The sequence below is a fragment of the Chamaea fasciata genome, unplaced genomic scaffold (assembly GCF_029207755.1).
Source record: "Chamaea fasciata isolate MVZ Bird 193981 ecotype frontalis unplaced genomic scaffold, bChaFas1.0.hap1 SCAF_14, whole genome shotgun sequence".
NCBI classification, from domain to species: Eukaryota; Metazoa; Chordata; class Aves; order Passeriformes; family Sylviidae; genus Chamaea; species Chamaea fasciata.
The window spans coordinates 2853900-2862602 of record NW_027094099.1 but is presented as its reverse complement, the minus strand read 5'-3'; the positions used below and the strand labels follow the sequence as shown (position 1 = coordinate 2862602).

Here is an 8703-nt window from a genome sequence, read left to right as displayed (position 1 = left end):
CCTCCATCCTGGTCTTCCATCCTGCTGTTCCCATCCTGCTTCCCCCACATTGGTCCTCCATCCCTCTGTTCCCGTCTTGCTCCCCCATCGTCTTCTTCTCATCCTGTTCTCCCATTCCAGTGTCCCCATCCTGCTGTCTCCATCTTGCTCCCCATCAGGCTCCCCGATCTCACTCCCCCATCCCGCTGTCCCATCCTGTTCTCCCATCCTGCACTCCCATCCCACTGTCCCCATCCTGCACCCCTCTAATCTGCTCCCGCCATCCTCACTCTCCCTACCTGCTCCTCCATCCCACTGCCCCCCAAATTATTTCTCCCATCCTGCTCCCCCCATCCCACTGCCCACATCCCCATCCTGCTGCCTCCAAACGCTTCCCCCAACCTCTGTCGTTCTCCCGATCCCACTGCTCCCCACAAACTGCTTCCCCAAATCGTTCCCTCAATCCGCTGCCCTCAACCCTCTCCCCAGAACCAGCTCCCCCAGTTTGCTTCCCCCTAATTCTCTCCCTGTTAATGTGCTCCCTCAATCCACCTGCCAACCCTCTCCCCCATCCCTGCTGCCTCCCAACCCTCTGTCCCCAGGACCTCAAGGGCCAGTACTGGACGGACGATGACTCCGACGGGGACAATGAGTCCGAGGAGTTCCTCTATGGCGTGCAGGTGGGTGCTGGGTCCCACCGGTGCCACGGGAGGCTCAGGAGCCCCCAGCCTGAGGCTGATCCCAGGCCTGGGGCTGCCTGTGGGAGGCTCTGGGTGTGACGGTGCCGCGGGCGCTGTGCCGCAGGGGACCTGCGCCGCCGACCTGTACCGGCACCCGCAGCTGGACGCCGACATCGAGGCGGTGAAGGAGATCTACAGCGAGAATGCCGTGGCCGTCAGGTGGGTGCTGCTGCTGCCCCCTCACCGGGCACTGCCATTCCCAGGCACACAGCTGGGCCATGCCCGGACCCCCAGTGCTATCCCCAGGCATCCAGCTGTGCTGTCCCTGGGTACCCAACCGTGCCATGCCCAGGCGTCCTGGCGTACCATCTCTGGGACAGCTGGCCATGGCATTACCACAACATCTGACCATGACGTCCCCAGGGCACCTGACTGAGCCATCCCTCGGACATACCCTGCCCAGGACGCTGGCCACAGTATCCCTGGGCACTTGGCTATCCTTGCCAATCCTTGCAAGGTGCTGTCCTGGGACACACAGACATGGCATTCGTGGAGCACCCAGCTGTGGCAGCTCCAGGCACTCATCTGTGCCATCCCTGGGCACCCAGCTGTGCTGTTTCCAGGGCACTCAGCTGTGGCATCACTGGGTCACCTGGCCATGGCATTACCAGACACCTGGCAGTACCGTCCCTGGGGTACCCGGCTGTGCCATCCTCAGGCATCCAGCAGTGTCATCCTCAGCACACCTGGACATACCATTCCCAGGCACTTGACCATGCCATCTTGGAGCACCCAGTAGTGGCACCCCTGCAAAACCAGCTGTGCCATCCTTGGGGCACCTATGCCATTACCAAGGCACCTGGCTGTGTCATCTCCGGGCATCCAGCTGTGCCATTTGCCAAGGCACTCAACCATGGCATCCCTAGGACACCTGGCCAAGGCTTCCTCCGAGCACCTGGCTGTGCTCACGTATTCCCAGGTTCACATTCTGGGCATTCCCCCTGTGTATACACTTGGTACATGGGGAGCCACACATGCCAGCGTCACTGTCCCATGAGCCTGCCCACCCTGGCAAGGTGGGCACTGGGCCACTGTTCCAGCACCGTGCCAGCCCCCCATGTCACAGCAATGTGTGTCTTCACAGGGAGTATGGGACCATCGATGACGTGGACATTGACCTCCATGTGAACATCAGCTTCCTCGATGTGAGTCCCTGGGGTGCCCCCAGCAGTGCTGGCACGGGGAGGGTGGGCACATGCACCACCACATTTCTGGGGAGTCCCCAAAAATGCCTGGGTGGAGATCCCGTGGCTGTGCCAAAGTGTGTCTCTCCCTTGGCAGGAGGAGGTGGCGACGGCGTGGAAGGTGCTGCGGACGGAGCCCATCGTCCTCCGCCTGCGCTTCTCCCTCTCCCAGTACCTCGATGGCCCAGGTGAGTGGGGACAGGCGGGATGTGGTGTCCCTGTGCCCTCGGGGCAGGCACGGTGGTGCACCGACAGCTTGTCCTCCTCTCTCCGCGCAGAACCGTCCATCGAGGTTTTCCAGCCGTCCAACAAGGAGGGCTTCGGGCTGGGTCTGCAGCTGAAGAAGTAAGGCCTGAAACGTGGTGGGCACCCGAGGGTAGTGGGTGGGGTGGCTCACAGGGTCCTTGTTCTGCCCCCAAACCGGCCACGTGCCACATGTCTCCTTGCCACCACCTTTTATCCACCATACAATCCTGGGATGGGCTCACCACCATCTGTGTGTGGGGAAGAGGAGAGGCTGCGGGTGTTATGGACCACCAAGCGCCCACGGGTGCTGTCCCCCCTGTTTGCCAGGATCCTGGGCATGTTCACATCCCAGCAATGGAAACATCTCAGCAACGATTTCCTGAAGACCCAGCAGGAGAAGCGGCACAGTTGGTTCAAGACGAGTGGCACCATCAAGAAGTTCCGTGCTGGTCTCAGCATCTTCTCGCCCATCCCCAAGTAAGGTCCCAATGCTGTCCCCACAAGGGACCAGTCCTCCATCCCCTCATCCTAGGTGAGGCCTGGCACTGTGCCTCAGTTTCCCCACCTGGATGCTGCTGCTCCCTATCAGATCCCAAGCAGGTGGAGGTTGCTCCTATCAACTAGCTGACGTGTGAATGTGGCTCTGGGTGATGGAGGAGCAGGGAACGGTGACAAACAGGTGCTCAGGGGGATTCTGTGCCTGCAGGTCTCCCAGCTTCCCAGTTATCCAAGATTCAGTGCTAAAGGGCAAACTGGGCATCCCTGAGCCTCGCGTGAACCGCCTGATGAACCGTTCTGTGTCCTGCATGGTGAAGAATCCCAAAGTGGAAGTTTTCGGCTACCCACCCGCCAGCACCCAGGCAGGTGTTGCCCCCTTCAACATCCTGGTGGGTGCCACCCCGCCTTGGGGTTTGCTTTTCTCTTCTTCCCCTTCCCAGGGGCTCCTCTGGGGCCAGATCGTTTGTCGTGGGGCGCTGGGACCCCCATGGGATGGGGGGAGCCCTTGCAGGGTTTCTTGTCCTCACTCTTGGGGAGCTGGGGCCTGGCCATTGGGTCCAGTGGGATTTTTCCCCGCTCTTGGTGCTGTGTCCCTGCTGTGCCGTGTGTGGGGATGTTGCCATGTTGGTGGTCCTGTTGTGCCAGGGAACATTGGCGTGTTGGGGGTCCTGCTATGCCAGGGGGTGTTCGGATGTTGGGGATCCAACTGAGCCAGGAGGGGCTTGGCATGTTGGGGGTGTCTTGGTTTGGATAGACAGGTATCTGCCAGGGAAGACTGGGGAGTCTCCCTTGGAATGTAAGGCCCCCCCCTTCCCTTTCCAAATTATTATAAGTTTGCAATTAAAAGGCTGTCAGGAAAAGATTTTGGGAATAGGTATAGCAGCTCTTTGCTAGGGATATAAAAAAAAAGATGTTGTAGTACAGAAGAATAAGCAAACAAACAAACAAGCAAGAAATCCTAGAAAACCCTGACAGAGTCAGAAATACAACCTGACACCCTGTTGGTCAGGGTGTTGGGAACAGTCCAAAGTCAGCCCTGCTGGAGTGGCAGATGTGGTCCTGTTGGAAGCAGAGATGGTCCTGTGGAGAAAAAGGGTCTAGAGATGGGTCCAGTCTGCCTTTGGGAGTGGAAACACTGGATGTTTGGTGACACGTGTGGCTCCTTTTTATGTAGGTGGAAATGGTTTGGCTCCTCCTCCCTGGGTGGAGCATCTCACAATGTGATGATGTAATGTGTCATGTCATTGGTGAGCTTTAATGGCCCATTAACGGAATATATCCCCGTGGGGGTAGTGGAAGATTGAGCAGAGATAAGAAACAATGCCTCACCCGGTTTTAGCAGCTGGCTTGTTATCAGAGAAGGCAGTTACCCCCTCCCTTCTGGAGTTACAACAGATAAAGAAAAAAAACATCTCCTCAACCGGGTTTCAACAGATGGAATAAAATAAACACTTTTTTGGTCACAAAACCCAAGACAGGGGTCTCGCTGTGCTGGGGCACATTGGGATGTCAGGGGTCCTGCAGTGCCAGGGTTTTGGTTTGTTGGGGGTCCTGCTGTGCCGGGGGGAGCTGGGGGCTGCCCGTGCCATGCAGAGCTGGGGGTGTGTGTGGGGAAGGGGATAACGCAGCTGGCTCCGCTCTGGCTCCGTCACAGGTCGGCGGCCACTGCAAGAACATCCCCACGCTGGAGTATGGCTTCCTCGTCCAGGTGAGAGTCCTGCATCCTGCTCATCCTCAGCCTGCTGCCCAGAGCCTTCTTCCCTGCTGGCCCACTTCCCACTTATCCACATCCTACTGTCTGGAGCATTCTCCCCACTACCCCGTGTCCTGCTCACCCCTATCCTGATGTCCAGAGTATCCTTCCACGTCGCACTCAGCCCCGTCCCACTGCCCAAAACATCTTCCCCAGTGCCCCACGCCCCACATACCCGCACTCCACTGCCCATATCATCCCCTCCACTGACCACAGTCCCACTCATCCCCATCCCACTGCCTGGAGCATCCCCCCAAGCTCCGTGTCCGCAGCAGGGCCTGACTCCCTCTGTCCTGCCCCTCAGATCATGAAGTACGCGGAGCAGCGGATCCCGACGCTCAATGAGTACTGCGTGGTGTGTGACGAGCAGCACGTCTTCCAGAATGGCTCCATGCTGAAGGTGGGGTGGCAGGGCCAGGTCAGGTGTGGGCTGTGCCCCTGTGTCACCATCGCTGACACTCAGCACTCTCCTGTCCCCTCCACAGCCGGCTGTGTGCACCCGGGAGCTCTGCGTCTTCTCCTTCTACACCCTGGGCGTCATGTCCGGCGCAGCCGAGGAGGTGGCCACGGGTGCCGAGGTAGGGCTGGGCACGGCGGTGACCCCCCCAGCCCCGTGGGGGTTTGCCGCTTCACTCCCTGCTCTGCCCCAAGGTGGTGGACCTGCTGGTGGCCATGTGCCGCGCTGCCCTCGAGTCCCCTCGTAAGAGCATCATCTTTGAGCCTTACCCCTCTGTGGTGGACCCCAACGACCCCAAAACTCTGGCCTTCAACCCCAAGGTAAGCACTGGGGGGGACAATGCTCCCCCGTACCAGGGGGACGTCCCAAATACCCCTCTGATGTCCACCCCTCTCCTGCCCCACGTGCAGAAGAAGAACTACGAGCGGCTGCAGAAGGCCCTGGACAGTGTCATGTCCATCCGGGAGATGACCCAGGTACGTGGTGTGGCCTGGCTGCCCCATGGCCCTCTGTGGCCTCTCCAGTGTGGGATCCAAGCTGGGAGTGGCTTTTTGGTGCTGATCTCCATCTGCCCGTGGCTGGCTGGGTGCTGGGGGACCCAGCTGCATCCCCTCTTGCCTCTGCCAGGGCTCCTACCTGGAGATCAAGAAGCAGATGGACAAACTGGACCCCCTGGCGCATCCCCTCCTGCAGTGGTAAGGCCGAGGGTGCTGCAGGCCTCTCCCCTGCCCCTTGTCCCTCCCACTGCCCCACACTCCCCAGGACATGGGATGGAGTGGGGGGCAGCCAGGAATCTGTGGCACAACCCTCTATTCTCCTTTCTCCTGGGGGGTCATGGGCATCTAACAATCTCGGGGCAGATTGGGGCCACCTTTTCTGACCCTCCTCCTTTTCCTCCTCCTCTTCCCAAGGATAATCTCCAGCAACAGGTCCCACATTGTCAAGTTGCCTCTCAGCAGGGTAAGGGGCCAGGGCAGGCTCCAGGTGGGGTGTGGGATGGAGGGTGTGGAGTGTGGGAGGTGGGGTGGAGGGGTCCAGGAGATGAGATGCAGGATGCAGGATGAGGCATGTAAGGATATGGGATGGGCAATGGAAGGGTTTGGGATGTAGGGTGAATCCCTCTGAGTTCTGGCCTGGGAGATAAGGGAGTCAAGACACAAGATAGAGGAAGGGGGATGTTTGACATGGATTGTGGGACAAGGGCAAGACAGGGATGCCAAGGATCCTTCTGGCAAACTTCTGGACCCGGGGCCAGGCGGCCGTGCATGATCTCTGTCTGTCTGTCCTCTCTCCTGCCGGCCCTGCTCCTGCTCTTCCCGTTCCCCTGGTAGCAGCTGAAGTTCATGCACACCTCGCACCAGTTCCTCCTGCTCAGCAGCCCCCCGGCCAAGGAAGCCCGGTTCCGCACGGCCAAGAAACTCTATGGCAGCACCTTCGCTTTCCAGTGAGTTGCCAAGGTGGGGGGATAGTGGGAGACCCTGTGGGTGGGTGCCGTGGGGCTGATGGCCAAGGGACTGATGTGGGGCTGGCTCTTTTCCAGCGGCTCTCACATTGAGAACTGGCACTCCATCCTCCGCAATGGGCTGGTCAACGCCTCCTACACCAAACTGCAGGTACCGCTCTGCTCCCTGCACCCGGCACAGCCCCGGGCAGGAGGCGGGCAGGGAGGGGGCAGACATTGGGGAGTGCCAGGGTTCCTCCACTACCGCCGTGCCCGAGCTGTCGGGGTGATCCCACCGCGCTCACCCTGGTATTTTCCCGCAAGCTGCATGGAGCAGCCTATGGCAAGGGCATCTATCTGAGCCCCATCTCCAGTATTTCCTTTGGATACTCAGGTAAGAGGCTGCCTGCGCTGCCCGGTCCTGCCTGCGCTGCCCAGTCCTGCCTGTGTTCCCACTCCCTGCATGGGCCCGCGGAGGTTCACCATCGTGCTGGCGGGAGCGGCAGCATCCCATATCCATCCCATCATACCAGCCTCTTCCCAGCCAGGCTGGGGCTTTCCCACACGCCAAAGAATCAAACCCCCATTTTCTAGGTTTCAGAAGCTGCTGCGCACACTTTTGGGGCCTTCCCAGGGCCCAGCTGCAGGGTGGGAGCACTGAGGGTGGCGATCCCTGTCTGTGGCATGTGTCCCCGCATCACCCCAGGGTGTTCCCTGAGAGGCTGACAGCCCCTGCCTTGCTTCTTCCGCAGGAATGGGGAAAGGGCAGCACCGGATGCCGTCGAAGGATGAGCTGGTGCAGCGGTACAACCGGATGAACACGATCCCCCAGGTGATGGGTGGGCCAGGGGACACTGGGGCAGGATAGGAGTGGGGACGTGGCACCCACGGGTGCTGGGGACAGGGTGGTAACACTGGCTGCTCTTCCCACAGACCCGCTCCATCCAGTCCCGCTTCCTCCAGAGCCGCAACCTGAACTGCATCGCGCTTTGCGAAGGTGTGGGGATGTGGGGGGTACTGGGGGGGACAGGCAGCACCCATGGGGTCACCAGGTGAATGGAGGGGTGGAGGCTCCCCGCAATGGGCTGGGCCAGACAGGCCCTCTGTCCCCCGTCCCGCATCCAACAGCCCTTTGCCCCAGCAGTGATCACCTCCAAGGACCTGCAGAAACACGGCAACATCTGGGTCTGCCCTGTCTCGGACCACGTCTGCACACGCTTCTTCTTTGTGTGAGTCTGGCTGTGCCCACCCTGCCACACCTGCGGGACCCCCACGGGACCCCTCTCACCCCCTTCTCCTCTTCCAGGTACGAAGATGGCCAAGTGGGAGATGCCAATATCAATACTCAGGACCCCAAAATCCAGAAGGAGATCATGCGTGTGATCGGGACTCAGGTGTACACAAACTGAGTGGCGGTGGTGGGACCCCCCGGGCACCGAGTGAGCCCCCGGGCAAGGCTGGGCAGGGGCCGAGCGGGTTTTGAGCCCCCCGGGCAGGGCAGAGCCCCGGCAACACTGGAGGCTCCACCTGTACCATAGCGTTGGGCACTCTGTGAGCACCAGGCGGGTTCGGCGGTCCCTTATCCCCTCCCTGTCCCCTTCCCACTGTCCCCGACCCTGTGGCAGCGTGGAGAAGGAGCCGTGGGTCCGGCGTGGCTGGGGGCTGCCCCTCCTGGCGTTGGCAGTGATGGCGTTTTTATCAGTGATGAGAAACTGAAGCAAAAAAAAAAATAACAAACAACCAAAACAAACCCAAAAACATAGGAAAAAAAAAAAGAGAAAAGGAATCGGTGTTTGTGGATTTAACTGGGATTAAAGTGTGGGGTATGGGAAGGGGATGCTGGGGAAGGGATGGAGGCACAGGGAGAGAATGGGGGTCTGAGGAAAGGAAAGGGGCACAGGAAAGGGATGGGTTGGGATCACAGGGAAGGAGTGGGATTCAGGGGAAGGGGTGGGAGTGTGGGGTAGGAATAGGGGCACAGGGAAGGGATTGGAACCTGGGAAAGGGATGGTAGCACAGGGGAGGGATGGGATCATGAGAAAAGGATAGGATTGTGGAGAAGGGGTGGGAAACAGGGGATGGTATCTTGGGGAAGGGATGGGATTGAGAGGAGGGTGGGATCATGCAGAAAGGTTTGTGGGGAAGGGATGGGTTAGAGGGGAAGGGATGGGATGGTGGGGAAGTGTCCTAGAGAATTGATGCAGCTTTGGGATAGGGCTGGGAGGGAGCCACTCCCCCATCACACTGTGGCAAAGAGATGGTGCTGTGGAGGCGGAACACAACAGGGATTGTGCCTCGGGGATGGGGACATGGGACCCCACGGAGCGGCCCCTCCAGGCACTGGTGCTGCAGCAGAGACTCAAATGAGAAGGAACCTCCCAGGGGCAGCATTTTATTTCAGCCCA

At 59.9% G+C, this 8703-nt stretch overlaps 1 protein-coding gene across 5 annotated transcripts; it reads left to right on the top strand.

Moving 5' to 3' along the window:
* The first annotated feature begins 70 nt into the window (after nt 1-70).
* On the top strand, nt 71-7820 carry PARP6 (poly(ADP-ribose) polymerase family member 6). Of its 5 annotated transcripts, none has more exons than XM_066196667.1 (21): nt 76-659; nt 784-878; nt 1804-1864; nt 2001-2091; nt 2182-2248; nt 2477-2626; nt 2856-3009; nt 4302-4355; nt 4705-4800; nt 4886-4978; nt 5052-5177; nt 5268-5333; nt 5485-5552; nt 5769-5817; nt 6192-6301; nt 6398-6470; nt 6623-6692; nt 7051-7130; nt 7232-7295; nt 7443-7527; nt 7605-7820. In XM_066196667.1, exons 1-21 carry the CDS (start codon nt 513-515, stop codon nt 7705-7707), a joined length of 1902 nt encoding a protein of 633 aa, XP_066052764.1. In that variant the 5' UTR covers nt 76-512; the 3' UTR covers nt 7708-7820. The 5 variants fall into 5 exon arrangements, 4 of the variants coding, with proteins under 4 accessions (XP_066052764.1, XP_066052763.1, XP_066052761.1 ...); XM_066196666.1 differs by having other exon boundaries at nt 6189-6301; XM_066196664.1 differs by having other exon boundaries at nt 2856-3036.
* Nucleotides 7821-8703: the final 883 nt, after the last annotated feature.

Bases quoted from the DNA above. Each gene is read 5' to 3' on its own strand.
- PARP6 (XM_066196663.1), top strand. From the start codon at position 513: ATGTGCTCCCTCAATCCACCTGCCAACCCTCTCCCCCATCCCTGCTGC. The intron at 2,249-2,476 runs GTAAGGCCTGAA...CCTGTTTGCCAG, and splicing joins CTGGGTCTGCAGCTGAAGAA to GATCCTGGGCATGTTCACAT. The intron at 7,296-7,442 runs GTGTGGGGATGT...TTGCCCCAGCAG, and splicing joins CTGCATCGCGCTTTGCGAAG to TGATCACCTCCAAGGACCTG.